Source organism: Lynx rufus, unplaced genomic scaffold, assembly GCF_022079265.1.
Source record: "Lynx rufus isolate CCGP_SWC_20201006 ecotype Redwood Valley unplaced genomic scaffold, mLynRuf1.p SCAF_3, whole genome shotgun sequence".
Classification (NCBI taxonomy): domain Eukaryota; kingdom Metazoa; phylum Chordata; class Mammalia; order Carnivora; family Felidae; genus Lynx; species Lynx rufus.
In genome coordinates this window covers 18,636,419-18,657,264 of record NW_025814845.1, presented here as the reverse complement: position 1 = coordinate 18,657,264, position 20,846 = coordinate 18,636,419, and the positions used below count along the sequence as shown (strand labels likewise).

Here is a 20,846-nt window from a genome sequence, read left to right as displayed (position 1 = left end):
GAAAGCCCTTTACTTGATCATACTAGCCATTTGTAACTGCCATTCAATTTCCCTCCATTTTCTTGCCTGTACCTTAAAAGGTTGTCCACTGTTTCTCTACTTCTTATCTACCCATTCTCTTAGACCATTTTTTTTAATTGAGGTTAAAATACATAAAAGTTACCATCTTCACCATTTTTAAGCACACAGTTCAATAGTACTAAGTATTCACATTGTTGTACAACCATCACCACCATCCGACTTCAGAACTCTTCCTCTTACAAAACTGAAACTCTGTGCCCACTGACCAGTAACTCCTCACTCCCCTCTCCCCAGCTCCTGGCAACCACCATTCTGCTTTCTGTCTCTATGATCTTGACTACTCTAGGCATCTCAGATAAATGGAATCATACAGCATTTGTCCTTTTATGACAGGTTTATTTCACTCAGCATAATGTCCTCAAGGTTCACCCATGTTGTAACACATGCCAGAATTTCTTTCTTTTTAAGGCTGAATAATATTCCATCGTATGTATATGCCACATTTTCCTTATCCATTTACCCACTGATGCACATTCAGCTTGCTTCCACTTAAATCTGTTTTAACACTTATTTTGTGTGTATATGTGATTCAATTCCTCCTATCAATGTTTAAATTGATTCTTGAAGGTTAATGACTTTCTTCTTGCCCAGTCTCATGGGTTTGTCCCAATACATCCTTTTTCTCCATATCAGAACTACTAGCCACTTTTCATGTCTTCTCTCTCTACCCACCACTAAGGAAGTGAGGGAGAAGAAATGTATCAAGATTCAAATAATGTAAAGAGACATGAAAGACATGAGACATGTGTTCCTATTACAGAGATGTGAAAAAGAACATTCTTCATGAGGGCTTTCAGCAGATACTCTGCAATATGGAGACTATGCCCTCAACTATGCAACCATCCATTACGTCCTGAAAACTTTTGTCTCTAGACTTTCTGATTTACCTCCCATGTTTCTGATAGCTATTACTTGCTTCATTAGCTAATTCTCAGCTTTTGCCTTATCAGCAGTATTCCCAGGGAGCTATTCTCTTTCCTTCTCTTACTAAACTCTCAAGTCATCTGACTTTACCTATAATACCTTTATGTGAGTTATTAAAACTCTTTGTTGTTAATTTTGTCTGAGAACATAGCCCTTACGCAGCCATAAACTCCTAGTTATAAACACCTGTTTTATACTTTCTTTTTACCTGATGATAAGGAAAAGAAATGATGATGGAAGTAAAAACTTAATTCAATGCAACTGACATCTACTGTTTCACTTTGTCAGACTGATCTAGACTCTTAATTTTTTTTTAAGCCAGTAACTTAAGTAAGCTGTTGATTTTAAATACTCTAAATCAAAAGTATGTAAATGGTCCACCATTTTCAACAACCTGGAAGAATTCACACTGATAGAAAAAGAAACAGAAACACAAGACTGGCCAAATGTTAGAAGAGTGCTCATGTAGGATGTCTTATTGAAGAGCATCTTAACCAGATGAGAAAGTTAGAAAACAAGCTTTATATGTGCTCAGGACTCGATTTTGATAGAGTATCCACAGAGTGAAAGTATTTAAGTATGATACATACACATACACTATGGGGTTAACCCTATTTTTTATCATGCATTCTCTCTGAGCCACATATTTATATATGTAATAAAACATATATACATATATATGATCCAGAATTACAAAAATGTTGAGTTTTCAGAAATAAATCATGTTCATATTCAAACAGAAATAGGTTATTGAATATCTCTGAAAATTTTATTTTCAATGCACTTGTAACCTGCATTATTTCTATTATAATTGCTTCCAAACCTCTAAGTAATAATCGACGGAATAGCAAAAAAGACCCAAGTAAACACAGACTTGTTTGGGGGAAAGAAAAAAAAAAAAAGTTTTTTTGTACAACTGTCCGTCTTTGAAGAAGAGAATACTATTGTCAACAAACAAGTCCCTTATCTAAAAGAGCAGGAATAAAATTTTGTTCCACCTAAAGTAGAATTTAATGTAGTGAATCTCCTGTAATAATATACATTTTAACATACAGAACTATAACTAGAGTCCATCCTACCCACCCACTTCCCAAACCAAGGAATGGTAAAGCCAAATTTAACACAAATGTACATGGAATCGATTCCCAACTGCTGGGGAAAATGAAGAAAGAACATTAAGATGTTTAAGAAAGGCTACTGTTTTCTAAATAGTCCATCATAGTGAAAAGTGGACAGCCCTCATTTTTACCTTCTGCAGAAGGTTCTGTTACTGTACTCCAAACTTGAGGTATCCCTTGAGTCTGTGAACATAGCAGAGGAGAAATGTAGAATAACTCAGGTGCATAGAAAACCATAATAAGGCAAATTTACAAACAATTTTAGAATAGTACTTCCTTAAATTATAAGAACATTTTCATCATATGATGAATTACATACTGGAAAATTTGTTATCTGAGAAACAAGTGAGGCTCACAACATATCTATTTCATGAGTTCTCAAAGAATAGAAACTGTCAATTTTTAGAACCCAAAGTACAGAGAGATACGATAGGCAATTGCTCTCTGCATCCTATTCTGAGAGATGGTCTCTATTTCAGAATAAAACCAAAACAACTGTAAAAGACACAGCCATCTCAAAGTGAAGTATCTTCCACAGATTAAACAGACATAATTAATCCTAACAAATCAGTACACACAATGACCCTAAATCTCCAAAAGTCAAGTATTCTGAAGTAAAAAAGGAAAAGGGTCAACAACAAAAGAGAAATAAGAAGAAGAAAATGAAAATTATAAACACCAAAACAGTTAGCCCCAATAAACAGATATGAAATAAAGGGAGACTGAAATGCTGACATACAATGATGAATAAATAAGATCAGAAACCTATTATGAGTGCTCAGAACTCATGTAATTTTACAATGAAAAGAAAGCTATTTAATGAATTTTAAAAGGGCATATATTATGCATAGTATAGAAATCAATTCTGATTAATATAGAACAGTGCTTTGCAAATTGATCAAGTAATGTTCGTGCTACTCCTCTAACAAAAACGCATGTTAAGCACTTAAAATAAGCCGGTTGACAGTAATAAATGAGCAATACATTTGTGTGACCTGTTCTCTACATACAACTTGGACTACAAAAGACTTTTGTTAGTTAGAACTAACATTAGAAATAATGACATTTGTCATTCTGAAATTAGACTCCACCTCAAGAACAGGCCTTCTCTCGTATAAACTGCTTCCTGTAGACAATGAAAACCCAGAACCTCTACAGACGGCTAACAACAGCTTCTCCTGGAGCCAAAAGTATCATACAAAAGTTGAAAAGTGTTAAGAACCTGAGTTAATAAGACAGCACAAGCATATTAAGAGGCATATTCAGAGCGCTGTGTTTTTGAAATGTGCTATATTAACTACAAATATCTTGAAAGCAATTGATCCAGCAGACTGCCTCCCGGTGAAGAGGTAACAAGAGATGAAGGGGAATGTACCTTAATGCAACTAACTCCCCGAGCCTTACTTGCCCTCTGCAGACAGACCAACATGTTCTTATTCTATTATCCCACAATGCCTACTACATATCTCTGTGCTACATCATATCACATCCTTCAACTGCTTATTAACAGATTTTTCTCCAATAATAGACTCTAGGCAGGTGGAAGACAGAAAAAATATTCTTCATCTGTGTATCTTCAGTAACTAGAACAATGTCTTGCTCATAATAAATATTTACTAAAATAGGTACACTGTATGAGTCAGTCAAATGATTCTCCTCAAGTCCAATGGGTCTAAAATCACAAGGAGGAAAAAAATAAAATGGAATTCATTCTGAACAAAGGGGGAAAGTTGATTCAAGTCTTCCTGTAAAACATTTGTCAGAATTCATGATTTTTTCATTCTTCCCACTAAAATCCACACTATATTAAACTCAAAGCTAGTCTTCCTAAGTGAATTCATTTTCCTTAACTATTCTACATTATAAGGCTTTCTACAATGGGAAGCTGTTAAAATAGTTCCTCATACTTAGTGTGATGATGAATAAAATGCTAAAATACACTACCACCTGCCATAGATACAGTAAATATTGCCAACCACCGATTTCTACAATAACATCTTTTTTGCTACTGAGACCAGACACAGAGCAAGCTTCTTTAATAAGTGCTATAGGCAACCACCACCAAATGGTAAGCACTGGTTCATGAGTGGAATCTTACCACTCCTGGAACAGCTCATCAAGTTTAAACATCAAGGCTCACCAGTCTGTTCTCCCTCTGACCCTATTTTCTACTATTCCCCAACCCAGACACCTCTTCCATCTGTATCAGTCTCCACGTCCCCACATCTATCTTACAAAAACAGTGGTAACAAGGGATGGTCATTTAGCACTCGCTATGTGCCAGGCACTGTTCTAAGCACTTTAGGTGGACAAATTCATCTCATCCTCAACAATTTGATGTGGTACACAATTTTTATCTCCATTTAGCAGATGACAAAGATACAGAATGGTTAAGCATTACATGTAATAGCAAAAGACAAATATTAAAACAGGGGTTTATTCTTATCTCACATACAGTAAAAATTATTATATTTATGATTTGTAAACTGTGCTTATTTGAGGGATTTAGAATTTAAGCCTGGAATTACACATATCTACTTACTCATTTTAATGTGCTAATCTGTATATTCCTCTTTAACTATCATTTCTAAGAACATTTTATGTCTTTCAAAATCCTGCTGAAGAGTCATCTCCCTAATGAAGACTTCCTCATAACAAATCCGTCCATTTGCTAAAACTCTCATAATAATAACACTTACCTGCTACTTAATCACACCTTCTTCAATTGTTACTTAACATTTCATCTGTGCACATGGGACAGTACTGTAAGCCCCTTGAGGAGAAAGGTCTTATCTTATACTTGTGTTCTACCAAAGTGACTGCCATGCCGACTGTAAGTTTACAAATAAATGTTGTTAACGGATGCCACAAAGATAATGATACCTCATCACGTGCAAGGTCTATGTCTACAGTTACCCTTCTGATAATGCTAAACATGCACAGATACTTCTTTTTCATCCCAATCTCATTGTAACCAATAGCATACACCTGAAAAAAAAACTGAAAGACTTTTATCAACATGTAGAGATCCACTTGTACTTCACACCCAGAAGAATATTCTTATGAATATTAAGGATCTACATATAAAGGAAATATCTATAATTCTCCTTACTTTTAGAACTTTAACATTAAATGTCAGGATTTTTTTTTTCCTTTACTTATCCTTTAATGTGACATTCACATTTTTGCTTTCTTAAACAGAAAATACTCTTGGTCATTTCTCTTCAGGTGGAATTTATATACAACTGAAAACAACCATTACTTGTATGCCTACATCTCTCTTCTCTCAGGCAATTTCAGTTCTTTAAATTTCTAATCCAAAAAAAAAAAAAAAAAAAAATTAAACCTTCTGAAAAATTTCCAAATGTCTATTCAATTTGTAAAGCCCCAAATTACACAGTGATCTTAGGTAAGATAAGACCCGTGCTGAACAGGATGGAAAGATTACCTCATGGTTGTCACATGTCATAATAAATATTTAGCCCAATGAGTTACCATTTTTAAAAACAGTGTATTACTTAATCAGTTTTTTATCCATTATGGTGCCTCAAACTTAAACATAAACCAATAACTTCCTCTCTCCATTTTCCTTCACTAGGTATCTAGCCACTCTTTAAATGCATTCCTAATTCTAACAACGTATCCAGTTTATCAGAGTCTATCTGAAATCTAATACTAGTTTCTAAAATGGCCTTCATGTGCACTGGACTACTGCCATGTGCAGACTGATCAAGCATTCTCCACACAAACACAAAAAGTATATTCAGGTGACACTGAAATTTCTCTCTGTGAGACCAGGATCGATTTCCGCATCACACAATTTTACTTTTCCCCAGTTAACAACGCCATAAAGGTCTTAGGTCCACTTCACCCTCCGGAGAATGCTCATAAAAAGAAGGGCTGGGGTTTAAATCTGTAGAGCGTGAAAGCCCCCACACTTCCTGTGGCATGCCACTTCCACGGCCAGCAAGTTCCAGGTACCTGAAGAAAGAGCCATGAGGGGCCACCATTAACGGTCCACCTCCTCACCCCCCTCCAGAACTCCTGGTCAATCCTCTGAACCTATCACAAGCACCACCTTCTGTATATAATCCTACCAGAGAGCTCATTTCTCCTCCAGTGAGCTACCTCCATGTCCTACACTTATTTCTATTATTGTACACATCACCATGTACTGCAATTATTTGTCTGTCTTCCCTACTCAGCGATTACTCCTTCTTGCCCAGAGATATGTTTAATTCATCACTAATACCTGGGATCCAGGGCCTACTTAGTACACCACAGATACCACCTGTTCTGCTGCATGTGCTTCTGTGCCACGAATTAGCTTACATGCAACTGGTCAAGAAGGATCATGTCAATAAAATGTAACAGTCACACCATTTCAAGTGTGACTGAATCAGCATTTTATACCGCAAAGTAACAGCAAATGGGTACAAAGTGTACAGAATGCCAAACAGCAGGCTACGGACATGCTGTCTGCTGCACTCCTTCCTCTCAGCCCAATTGGGCCACCGCCTGTCTCAGCAGGGCTTCTGGCTCAGGTCTCCTTTGTCTACACAATTTAGCAACCTCAGCCTTATCTAACACCTCCATCCGTGAAGTCATCTTGACCTACTTGTTTAAGGTAAAGGCACACACCCACTACCGTATTAACTGATCTGGAATTTGACACATCTTTTCAATTTGTGCTAGTATTTTTATTAGTACTGTTAGTGCTTTGGTTATAAAGCTGCATAAATTTTGAGCAGCCTGCTGCAACCCCGTTTTTCACATAAACTTTTGTAATTTTTAAGTTCCTAATTTTACAAAACAGAAGTTTTTCAAGAACGCGTATATTTTATTGCAACAGAAATGCGTATACCCAAAAGTATTGGATGAAATGAAATACTAAATAGCCAATGCTCATCAGGTACGATTCATGCATCTGACCAATATTTACTGAGTATCAAAGTAAACAGGGCACCGCTCTAGGCACTGGAGACACGTATGCCCATATGTTTGCCAGCATCCGCAGGCATTCACGCACGCTAGTGTGTGTTTGTAACGTTCTACCGAACAACCTTGAATTACCTACTATTGCTGAAGGTACATTCTAATGTCTATAGCAGCAGTTTCCAAACCTTTTCAAAAGAATTACTCTTTGTTTCCTAACAAAAATCTTAGATAGAAACAAAACACACCAGATAAAAGCAGAATCCTGCACATTCCGCATGTCCTGGCCTTAAGATGTCTTCACGATACCAGAGTCTTTTCAGGCTATAATTTAAAAACCAATGATCTTGGGGTGCCTGGGTGGCTCAGTCAGTTAAACATCCGACTTTTGATTTTGGCTCAGGTCATGGATCTCATGGTTCCTGAGTTCCAGCCCCGCGTCAGGCTCTGCACTGACAGTGGGGAGCCTGCTTGGGATTCTCTGTCTCTCTCTCTGCACACCCCCCCCCTTTCAGAATAAACATCCATCCATCCATCAATAAATAAATGCTGCTGATCTAGCAACGATGCCCTGCCTTTACATGACTCCTTTAATAAATGTCTCACATGGATTGAGAAAATCAATTAGGTGACTATAAAGCTTCTAATGGAGGTTTATTTTATCTGAGATTCATTTCTCTATTTCCTCCCATGCAGCTGTAAGACGACTCCTCCCATGTGCTACTTCCTTAGGAGGTGATGTGATAGACTGGGGTTTGGAGAAAAATAATACAGTACATAAATTTAGGCTGTTTGGTGACTTAGATGGAAATCTCAGCATCATAATGGTAAAAATTTTAGGGGGTGGAAATTAAGGCGAAAGCCCAGGGAGAAAGAGATTTAAGAGGCTACTCAACTTGGAAAGGCCTTAAGCCAAAGCAAAACAAAACAAAACATTTTTATAGATCACAAAAGATCTCACCAAACTCCCTATGGTCAAAAACCAAAATATGGTTTGAGGACAGAGTCCCCAAGGATTTGGGATACATTAATAAAGAAAATAAACAAAGAACCCCTGCTCTCTGCAGTTTGCATTCTCAGAGGCAGGAGGGAGAAAGGACACCAACATAACGAGTAAGTCAATTATATAATACCCTAGAAGATGATACTCGATATGGGGGAAGGAAATGTGAAGCTGACTACAAGATAAGCGTGCCAAAAACAAGGGTAGAAGGGGGTGAGGGGTGTGATCATCCATCTTAAACAGAGTGCCGAGGGTGGGCCTCCCTGAGGGTCCACGAGCGAGGACAGGTGCAGTCCTGCAGTGGAGGACCAGCGTGAGAGAGACAGACGGGCGGGACACAACAGGGAGGAGGAGAGGCGGCAGGGGAGGGCAGGTCATGTAGAGGCTTACGGGTCTTTGTAGAGATTTTGGCCTTTACTCTGAGCTGCCACAGGACAAAGCAAACCTGACTTATATTTTAAGCAGATTACTCTGTTGAGCTGAGTACAGAATGCAGCACAGCACAAGCACACGCACGGGGACACAGGGCAGATGCTGCAACTACCCGAGCAAGGGACGGGGCTGAACCACGTGGGAGCACGCCAGGCGGTAACAAGGTACCGCACCTTTTTCCCTTCATTCAAACGGAGTTAAGTGGGCTCCACTCAACTTATTCTTACCCAAAATCTAAAACATACTAGTAGCAACAGACTCTATAAGGGACCTCTGACTCCTTCAGTAATGCGTATGTACTGCAGAGACAGTTCACACAAGGGCAGACCTTGTTTTACCTCACTTCTACTTGTTGCACGTCACCGACATTACACAGATCTTGCCTTTCGCGAACTGAAGGCCTGCGGCAGCTCTGCATCGAGCAAGTCTATCAGCACCACTTTTCCAACAGCATTTGCTCACTTCCTGTCTCTGGGTCACATTTTAGTAACTCTCACACTCTTTCAAACTTTTTCATTATTGTATTTGTTATGGTGATCTGTGATTAGTGATCTTAATGTCATCATTCCTGTCACTGTTTTAGGGTGGCACAAACAGCACCCATATAAGATGGCAAACTTAACTGATAAATATGTGTGTTCTGACTGTTCCATCAACTGGCTGTTCCCCACCCCCTTCTCCCTATTCCCTGAGACACAACAATACTGAAATCAGGCCAATTAATACTATAATATATTATAATATATATATTACATATTATATATTATATTATATATTATAATATAATATATAATATAAATATATAAAATGTATATTATATAAATATATATAATATATATGAATAATATAACATATAATATAATATATAATATATTCTATAATATAAATTATATATAATATATAATATAATATAATATAATATAATATAATATAATATAATATAATATAATATAATATGGCCTACAAGTGTTCAAGTGAAAGGAAGAATCACATCTCACTTTAAATCAAAAGCTAGAAGGGCGCCTGGGTGGCTCAGTTGGTTGAGCGTCCGACTTCAGCTCAGGTCATGATATCTCACGATTCTTGAGTTCGAGCCCCGTGTTGGGCTCTGTGCTGACAGCTCAGAGCCTGCTTTGGATTCTATGTCTTCCCCTCTCTCTCTCTCTGCACCTCCCCCACTCATGTCTGTCTGTCTGTCTCTCTCAAAGATGAACACTAAAAAAAATTTTTTAACAAAAAAATTAATCTGTCTAGAAAGGATTAAACCTAGAGAAGAAGGCATGTGGAAAGCTGAGACAGGCTGAAAGCTAGGTCTCTTGTGCCTGTTAGCCAAGTTGTCAACAGAAAGGAAAGTTCTTGAAGGAAACTGAAAGTGCTACTCCTGTGTACACGCAATAAGAAAGTGAAACAGTCTTATTGGTATGGAGAAAGTTTTAGTGTCTAGATATAGAATCAAATCAGCCACGATGTTCCCTTAAGCCAAAGCCTAATCCAGAGCAAGACCCTGACCCTCTTCAATTCTGTGAAGCCTGAAAGAGGTGAGGAAGTTGCAGATTTCTAGTTAGAAGCTGGCAGAGATTGGTTCACGAGATTTCTCCACGGCGTGAAAGCGCAAGGTGAAGCAGCAAGGGCTACGGCAGAAGCTGAAGCAAGCTATCCAGGAGGTAAGTAACCAAGGTGGCCACACTAAACAACAAATATTCAATACACACAAAATAGCCTTAGACTATGAGATGCCATCCAGGACTTTCACAGCTAGAGGAGGGAAATCAGTGCCTGGCTTCACAGCTTCCAAAAAAGGCTGACTCTTTTGTTAGGCGCTAATGAGGCTGGTGACTTTAAGAGGAAGGCAATGTTCGTTTACCATTATGAAAATCCTAGGGCCCTGAAGAATTATGCTAAATTCACTCTGCCTGTGCTCCATAAATGGAACCACAAAGCCTGGATGACAGCACATCCGTTTACAACACAGTTTACTGAATATTTTAAGCCCACTGTTGAGACCTGCTGCTCAGAAAATAAAGATTCCTTTCAAAATATTACCACTCACTGACAATGCACCTGGTCACCCAAGAGTTCTGATGGAGATGCACAACAAGATTAATGTTGTTTTCATGCCTGCTAACACAACATCCATTCTACGGCCCATGAATCAAGGAATAATTTCCACTTTCAAGTCTTACCAGTTAACAAACACATTTCATTAGGCTATACTGCCAAAATGATTCCTCTGATAGATCTGGGAAGTAAATTAAAAACCTTCTGGAAAGGATTCATGACTCTAAATGCCATTAGGAACATTCGTGATTCATGGGAAGAGGGGCAACTATCAACATTAACTGGAGTTTGGAAGAAGTGGATTCCAACCATCCTGGAGGACTTTGAGGGGTTCAGGACTTCAGTGGAGGAAGTAACTACGGATGTGGTGGAAACAGCAAGAATAGAATTAGAAAGGGAGCCTGAAGACGGGACTGAATTGCTTCAATCTCATGACAAAACTTGAACAGATGAGGAGTCGCTTATGGATAAGCAAGGAAAGTGTTTTCCTGAGATGGAATCTACTCCCGGTGAAGATGCTGTGAGCGCTGGTAAAACGACAACAAAGGATTTAGAATATGACATCAATCTAGTTGATAAAGCCGGGGCAGGGTTTGCAGTTAGGAAAAAAGTGCCACTGTGGGTAAAATGCTATCAAACAGCACTGCATGTTACTGAGAAACTGCTCAGGAAAGGAGGAGTCGGTGGGCGTGGCAAACCTCATTGCGGTCCTGTTTTAAGAACTTGCCACAGCCAACTCCACTTCCAGCAAGCGCTCTGGCAGGTCAGCGGCCACCCTCAGTGAGGCAAGTCCTCCACCAGCAAAAAGATGAGACCCTGCTGAAAGCTCACATGGCGGTTGGCATGTTTTGGCAATAAAGCATTTTTTCATTAAGGGATGTACATCTTTTTTGACATAATGTCACCTATGGCACGCTTCACAGAATACAGTATAGTGTAAACGTAACTTTTATATGTGCTGGGAAACCAAAAAACCATGTGACTTGCTTTACTGCAATATATGCTTTAGAGTGGTGGTCTGGAACCAAGGCGTATCTGTACACAGATTAAGTTTTACGGAGCTTCCCACCATTCTAGCACTTTCCCCTCATTACACTGATATTCTTTCATTTCTAGTACTACCCAAGTTCCGACTACTTAAAATTGGTATGGGGAAGGGAAATGGAGAGACAGATTTTTAAAGCATGCTATAAACCTTCTCATATATTAATACAAACACCAAGCACTAATGGGGTAGCATTCTGTATTTTCCCATTTCCAAATGTTACCAGAGCCAGTCTAGTGAACTTTATTATGTCTTTATCCTCTTATGTGGCAGTCTGTCCCAACTTCCTCCTCCTTTCATTTCACCATTCAAAGGTGCAGAGAAAAATATACACAACACCAATTCTTGACTGATAAAAGAATAGAAACATAAAAACATTTGGAAAAAGACATTTTGGTTGACTCTGTTACTCAAAAATAAAATAATAATAATAATAATAATAATAATAATAAGCTTTTTCTTTTCTAGTATTAGGGATGAGACAGCCTGAGGATCTAAGGGCAGAAAAATGATAAAATATAAATTATAGAACTTTATCATGCAACTATTAGACTTCATAAAGAACTTATTTAAGAAAAAGCTTAAACATTCTGTGCCTTCTGAAGACTTCAGAAAGCTGTATGTGATAATTAAAAACACAACTTTGGGATCCATATTTATTTGATAAACCTTTTATAATAATGTCACTTAACAGCTGAAGCAATACGCCACAACTTTAAGCTCTCAGACATGCATTACCTTACTTATTCTAGTACAAGGTATCAAATTATCTGGCAACAGGCTGACCCATAATGAATCCTAAGAAAGATAAAAATCATTTTTCAAAATCAAAAGTGGAAAAATTATTTACTAAAATATAAGTATCCTCACAGAAAATGGTAGTTTGATTTTTTTCATAAAATCATATGCAATTAGTGAGTTGACAATGGCTACGCAGGGCAAAGGGCAGGTGAGGGATTCAGTTCACTAAAAAAGTCTTACCTTCTGACGTTTTCCACTGTTTCCATAAATCCTCAACAGTTATATGCTTATCTTCTCTGTGCAGATGGCTGTGTTTATTAGTAGCATCTTTATATTTCATATCTTCTCTGATAAACTATAAAAGAAAAACACTAAATTAAGTAAACTTAAATGCACTATTCTAGTCTCTAAACTGAGAAAAGTTCGAAATCCAGTAGGTGGCAATTTTCAGATAATAACTGGTATATTTTTGGTATTTTGTATTCACATTATTCTTATATGCTTATAAAATTTATTTAACAAAATGTCTTCTACTAATCATAACAACAACAAAAATTTAGGGGCACCTGGGCAGATCAGTTGGTTAAACGTCTGACTTGATTTTCACTCATTTCCTAATCTCACAGTTCATGGGTTCGAGCCCCATGTGAGGCTCTATGCTAAGAATGAGAAGCCTGCTTGGGATTGTCTCTTCTCTCTCTCTCAAAATAAATAAATAAGCCTTTAAAAGACAAAGTACTTATTTAATGCTCATTATTTACCAGCTACTATTCTACATTACGTACCATGTCTATATATCTACACACACACACACACACACACACACACACACACACAGTCTTTTAACTTTGACAGTTCTGTATTATGTATCCCCATTTTATAGATGAGAAAACTGAGACCCAAGGAAGTAAAATAATTTGCCCAAGGAAAAAATCACAAGCAGCAGAGCTAAGATTTCAACCCAAGAGGTTTCTAATGCTCAAAAACATAGCATACTGCCTCAACATTATACATTTTTACCAAATACTTACTGACAGGGTGTTTCAAAACACAATGAGTACTCATCTCAACTACTACCTCATATTTCTGTGCTCTCCTACCTTTGAAGCTATCATTTATAATTGAAAGGCATTTGACCATAGTGGTCAGAACTAAAGTATTTTATAAAACTAAAGTAGATCCTCCACTAATCTTACTTTAAAATATATATGGAAAGAGGCACCTGGGTGGCTCGCTTGAGCATCTCACCCTTGATTTTTGGCTCATTATCTTATGGTTCATAGGATCAAGCCCTGTGTCGGGCTCTGGGCTGACAGCACGGAGCCTGCTTGGGATCCTCTCTCTCCCCCTCTCTCTGCCCCTCCCCCAAATAAACAAAAAATGTGAAAAGAATTTTGTTAAAGAAAAATAAATAAAATATACAGAGTGCACTAAAATTTTCTTTGCTAAAAGCAACCTGCTCTATATTACTTCATTACATAAAATCCTTCAGATGTTCCCCACTGTCTCCCAAATAAAAAGCAAACTACTTTTTTTTATGGCTTTTTTTTTTTATGGCTTATATACCATTTCCCAATCCTATTCCTGACAATCTTTTAGGCCTGATCCCTTGACACTTTCCCCATATAAACTCATTACTCTAATTATATGAAACAAATAGTTTTCTGTATTATTATGCTTTTTCTATCTCATTTCTGATTTTTCTTGTTTTGGTATTATTTTATCTGGTATCTTTATCAATGTTTCTAATTTCAAAAATAAAAGATCATATAAAAGATTATTTCAGAAATCCATAATGCAGAAAGTGAAAATCCCCTAGAACTCCCAACCCCCAAGACCTATTTTTCTGACTTTTATATGCTGACAATGAACATCATCTTTAGACAAAGGTCAAATTTTACTTTTGTATTGTTTTTTACTGAAACTAAAAAAAATAAATTTTTTAAAAATGTTTTTATTTATTTTTGGAAGAGAGAAAGAGACAGAGCATGAGCAGGGGAGGGGCAGAGAGAGAGGAAGACACAGAATCTGAAGCAGGCTCCAGGCTCTGAGCTGTCAGCACAGAGCCTGACACGGGGCCCGAACCCACAAACCGTGAGATCATGACCTGAGCTGAAGTCAAATGCTCAACCGACTAAGCCCCTAAAAAAAATAAATTTTTAATAGCTGTGTAATACTGAAAAATCATTTCACTTTTCTGAGCTTTAATAACCTCAGTTATAAAATGAAGAAAAAACATTTTAGGATCAACACTACTACTCAACATGTGGTCGTGGGACTGATGTCAGGCAGCAAACTGATACTCATCTACAGTACGTATAGAAATGGAGAGAAGCCATTTAGAAACCTTTACAGCAATTATACACTTTCAAAAGCTCTGACCCAAGCATGTGATAAATGTATTTATCGTGTAGGCCCTATCTGTAATGAATTGAAAATGAAAACTCTGGTCCTTCACCATAGATAACTTGAAAGGCAGGTATCTAGGTCTATTACTTATGTCTTTTTGCTGTTCTAAAGACAGTGCCTCACCCTTGTTTTCTAAATACCATTTTTACAAGTGATTTTGAAAGAGGCCTGCCTCATTGCTACAACTCTTGCCTAGTTCTATTTCATACTTTCTCTTCTCCTGTTTCTGCCCCTTCCTCTTTGCTCTTCCAGACACCTTCAAAATCTAGTAGGTATACCTGGAAAAATCAATGCCACTGAGATGTTCAGAAACCGCCCCTAGCGTGGAAAAGGTTCAAGAGCTAGAGAGAAATTCTATATTGAAAAGCACGATGATGAAAAAAGCAGGGAGGAAGCCTGCCTTGGAAATAGTCCAGCCACTTGGAACAAATGGCAACTGTTTCATATTTGTGATACATGAAAAATAAAAAAAGAAAACCAATGTCCTAGGAAATTCTTTACACTACATGAACACAACATAAAAATAGAGTTCTGTGGGTTCAGGATCAATATATTTTGGAAAAGAGAGCTAATTTCCATATATGGACTAGATGAGACATTCTAGCTACTGAACTGTTTTAGAAAGCCTAGGATGTGTATAGACATCTGCCAAATTACGTGTTTAACAAAATAAAAGAACTGGGGTGCCTGGGTCGCTCAGCTGGTTGAGCATCCAACTCTTCATTTCAGTTCAGGTGACGATCTCACAGTCTGTGGGATTGAGCCCCACACTGGACTCTGTGCCGACAGGTGGAACCTGCTGGGAATTCTCTCTCCCTCTCTCTCTGCCCCTTGCCCTGCTTGTTCTCTCTCAAAAATAAACAAACATTTAAAAATAAATAAATAAAAGAATTTAGGTATCAAAGAAGGGCAATTTAAAAAAAGCTCATGAAGATTATCTATATAGTTCACTTAATGTAAAAGAACTATCTGGCTCCTACAAAAGGTGGGTCAAAACTATATAAATGCACAGAATTATATTTTCCCTGGAGTACATGCTTCTGTTTTAAAACACGACCCCAAAATAATACAGTTCATAACAAACCACATAGAAGTGTAGTCTGTATCTCCTATATCTTCAACATTTTTATCACAAGGTGACTAGAAAGCAGTAGAATCACTTATGTTGAAATTAAGTTGGAAAATTTTTAACTCAACCAAACATACTAGAACTCATCAGCTTCCATTAAATTCTCTTCTCAATATCCTATAGACCATTCTGACCGTTCAGACTTTTCTTTAACTTCATAAAGAAGTGCAAATTGTAGAAATGAGACAGGCTAACAGAAGAAATTTTAAAAGCAGTCACCAATAATTGAAAATGCATGAGAAAACGAAAAACACTTATTTGTTGAAATCTGTGAATTAAGAAATCAGAAAATAGATTCAAATTCTATGAGGTAAATCTTCAAACAATGTACTGCAAATTACATTAGAGTTCCTGGCTAAACATATCCAATTATGCACCTAATTAAACCTACTATAGGAAAGCCTGAATTGACAATACAAATACAGAAGTATTCAAATAAATGACTACTGAATATTCTTTTCAAAAACATTCACCCAGATGAATCTTTTAAATATATTCTTCTAATACCATTATGGAATTTACATATCCAGTTTCAGGAAGTTAACTTCTAGATGATAAGTTGATTTCAGTTCCCTGTATCTCTAATATACACATTACTTTGTATTTTGTATTTATAGTTTACATTTGTGATGCTATGCATTTTTTGTTTTTATTATATTTGCATTTATATTTGTGCTGTTATTTTTAGAGTAGTGCTTAATAAAGTCTGACACATAATAGTGCACTCATATCTGGGGCCCTTTTCAGCCTATACCTCTTCCCCTACCAACATCAGTGCAGCTCATCCTTCACTCAACCTATCACCCACTGCCACAGCCATGTGACTAAGGGATGGACACTTGACCCAGAAGAAAACAATCCAGAGCATGACCAGGATGAAAGGATTCTATTTCACAAGAAACTGCAATTCCGACCATAAAAGGCTAGGTCACTTGGTGATGGTTCTGGATCTTTAAGGTGATAAGGAAACTGGTGTCGAAGGTATCACTCTATGAACAGTCAAGACAAACCACATACAGAAGAAGTCAAAACGCCAAGAAAGAAAGAAACGAAAGAGAGCACAGCAAGAAAGAAATGGCACCAGGAACTGGCTCGATTCCTGATGACTTCCAGTTCAGCTCCTGAGGAGGCCTGGGCTACACAATTCTTGTCCTGATTTCCATGACATAACAATGACACATAAGTGTTTCCCCTTTTATTTTTAAATATATGATTTTAAGATCTCAATATTCATGGAGAGGTGATTTATCATCACAGTTAAGCACTCAGACTCTGAGTGTAACAGACTATATTCGAAACCTGACTCCACTACTTACATTCTTTTTAGCCTCGTATTTCTCTTCTGTATAGTGAGGAAAATAAAATTACCTAACACAAATGGTTATGAATTAAAAATGCATACCTAGCACACAGGAGCGTCAGAAAATAAAAGTAATTTGAGTCGTTTTTATATATCAATGTTATTATTGCTGTTGAAGTTTAAAGCCTGAATAAATTACTTTCACCTTGAGTAGTCTGGTAGGTTTAATATACATTTTGGAAAATAACAGACATTTAAGAAGCTAGGATTTCCTAATATTCTTAAGACAACCATTTCAGACCTCTGAAACAAAATACATACATAACACAGAGATGAAGAGGAAAACCACAGCCTTTTCATTGACAACGTAAGCAGAGATCTTCCCAAGGAAATCTGTCATCAACAGTGTCCAAGGTCTCATACGTGAGTCACTTAAAGTAAATGGGTTCCAGGGCACCTGGGTGACCTAGCTGATTAAATATCCACCTCTTAATTTTGGCTTAGGTCACGATCTCGCAGTTCATGAGTTTGAGTCCCTATCCAGCTCTGTCTGTACTGACAGTATGGCTCTTCCTCCCCCCCGCCAAATATATAAACTTAAAAAAAAAAAGAATACTAAAATAGCTTAGTATAATGTCTAATGGGAAAGAATGCATACCAGAAAGGATCACTGTTATTCTCACCCGTAAAGACGAAAAAGCTAAGGCTAAGGGAGGGTTGGCAATTCATTCCATTTCATACAGTTATTTAGGAAACCTAATACCAACATAAATTTTAAAGAATTCCAAAGTTTAAGTCCATCACCACTATTCACACCACCATCCTAACCCGGATGTTCTGAAAAATGCACTGATTCCCAAACTCTTAGAAATAATACCATGTTAATAAAGCATGAATTGTCCATATTCTTCATCCCAAAAGTGAACACAGTGGTTGAGAGCGCAGACTCAATCTTTAGACCAATACATACTAGTGTAGTTGTATCTCAAAGTTACTATTTGCTGTATGACTTTAGTAAGTTACTTCCCTCTCTGTGCTTCAGTTTTCTCATCAGCAAAATGGTGACAAGAGTCATGTATCAAAAGGTTATGAGGTTTAAGTGGCTTATTTCATATGAAGTGTAAAGAATAGTGCTTGGTATATAGTAAACACTCAACTCAGCTATTTCATGTAAATCATTTTTAAGATAATGAGTTAAATCTTTGCCTTGGTTTGCATCATTTCTTGAAATGCTAGAAGATGACTCTGAGGCACTATAAAACGCCACTGATAATCACTGGTCTAAGAATTCAATCTACGGAGCAGCAATATCAAATCCTGCTTGATACTTACCACACAGAATGCTGTAACAATGCAGGGACACGGGCTAGTGCTAAGATAGTTCTGTGTTAATAACTCTGATCTTCTCATCTAAGACAAATGATGACACCTACACAGAACCTAAGAGAACACAGGCAACTGGCACATGTTTTCATGGAATTACAAATGAAAAAAGGTAAATCACTTAATATCTGAGAAAAAATTCTTCAGATCCTACATTCAATTTTTTTTCAAACATTAAAAATCTATACTAATGAAGATTTCAAGCTGATTTGGACGGTTTCCACATCTTAACTTTATACTTTGTCCAGCTGCCACAGTACCATTTCAGCCCTTAATCCCACTCCCTAAGTTTCCAACATCAAAAACCCATCAGTCAATCTTCAGTTTACCCACAATAAATGCACCAACGACCTCCTTAGGATTCTGTTCTCAGAACAGCTCAGAGTTCAACTGGCCTCACAATGACTTTGAACACCATTTAAACTAGACCACAGCCTTTTATGCGCTAGCTGGAGAACTTACCCAGTATTTATGACACTAATTCAACTGAATGATCGGATGAGAGATGACAGACGACAGAGTCAAACAACTAATTTACAAAGACTTGTAAAACACAATGTATTTATGAGCTGAAGTTTGTTTTACAGGAACCAATACATCACCTATATAATGACTACTCTTCGAGATTATTATTGATTATAATCCAAAAATCTCTAACAAAACTACCTATGATTCCATCAGTCTATTCAATAGTAAATAAATAAATAAGGTCCTATACTGTCATGAACATCAAGACAACAAAGTACAGTGATTCCTGGAGACTATAAATAAAGTATGCCCTGTGACTGCGCTAAATTAATTCCTAAAGAGAACTTCCAGAATTTTCAGGATAATGCACAGAAAGAGGGAATCAGGCAGAGACCAGCAGCCTCCTGAGGTGAAGAGGTGGAGGTGGGAGCTTGGGGAGAACTAGGGAGAGGAGGGGTTACAGGACTCGGTACAGAGAAGAGTGGACTGCACAGAGAGGGAAGCGTGGATTATCTAAAAAGAGAGAGAGAGAGAGAGAGAGAGAGAGAGAAAGAAAAAGGCTGCCTGGAGTCTTTACTGACTACTGATCAGCCCGTGAGTACAAGAAAGCCATAGCAAGCTAAGGAAAGAAGACACACAAAAAATTTAGAGGAAACAATCCCTGAAGATTACATATAGCAGATTACATATAGTGCTTGTTCCAATAAGACAGAGTGAAAAATCTCATAATTTGTGGGAAAGGTTTTGTCTCAGTACTATGGAACACGAACCCCAGACTAAATTCTACATGGACTCTGCCCTCAAAACAGCTTATAAATACAAGGCAAGGGGATTAAAGTGCTCCCACGTGACCTAACCCTGTCCTAGAATAAAGCTTAAGAACACTTCTATGGACACAAGATACTCAGTACCTAACAAGGTAAAATCTACAATGTCTGGCATCCAATGAAAAACCACCTCGTATGCTAAGATACAGAAAAACAGAACCCAAAACTAGGAGAAAATTCAATCAAAGCCAATTCAAAAATGGCAAAGATGAGAGAATTAGTAAACAAAGATATTAAAGTAGTTATTACAGCTATATTCTATATATTCAAGAAGCTAAAGTAAATTCTGAGTGTATTACTGAAGACATGTAAGGTCAAAGCGTTTCTTTTAAAGACCCAAATCAAAATTCTAAACATTAAAACCACAGTGACCGAGATGAAAAATACACTGAATGAGATTAATAATAAACATGACAGACTAAAATATCAGCAAACCTAAATACAATAAGCATGAGAAACTATCCAAATCAGAGAGCGAGCAGTGGGGCGATTTCATACAGCCTAACATAAGTGTAATTGGAGTCCATAAGGAGCCAAGAGGGAGTGACAAAAAAGTATACTTCAAGAAATAATGGCCGAAATTTTTCCAAATTTTATTAAAACTGTAAACCCACAGATCCCAGAAGATCAATATACTTCAAGACAAGAAACATAAAGAAAACTACACCAATACACATCATAATCTAATAGCTTGAAGTCAGGGATAAAGAGAGTAATCTAAAAGCAACTTGGGAGGGGGGAGAGGGGATGAAAACACAATAGGAACAGAGAAACAGAGATAAGGAGGACAGAATTGTCAGAGAACATAATCCAGAGACCACTTAGGAAGCACATTTAAAGTGTGAAAGAAAAAACTGCTAACCTAGGATTCTTACCCAGCAAAAACAGCTTCCAAAGATGAAGGCAAAATAAAAACCTTTTCGGACAAACAGTAAGGGTTTATCACAGGAAGTCCTGTACTGCTGGAACTGTTCTTAAAAGCCGTATAAGCAG

The 20,846-nt window shown here is 37.3% G+C and overlaps 1 protein-coding gene across 3 annotated transcripts in view; it reads right to left on the bottom strand.

The window, feature by feature from the left end:
- STIM2 (stromal interaction molecule 2) overlaps positions 1 to 20,846 on the bottom strand; it is a 150,337-nt gene that overhangs the window by 47,804 nt on the left and 81,687 nt on the right. For all 3 annotated transcript variants that reach the window (XM_047091062.1, XM_047091063.1, XM_047091065.1), the window contains exon 3: positions 12,578 to 12,692. In XM_047091062.1, the coding sequence (XP_046947018.1) occupies positions 12,578 to 12,692 (115 nt within the window). The remainder of the gene's footprint in view (positions 1 to 12,577; positions 12,693 to 20,846) is intronic.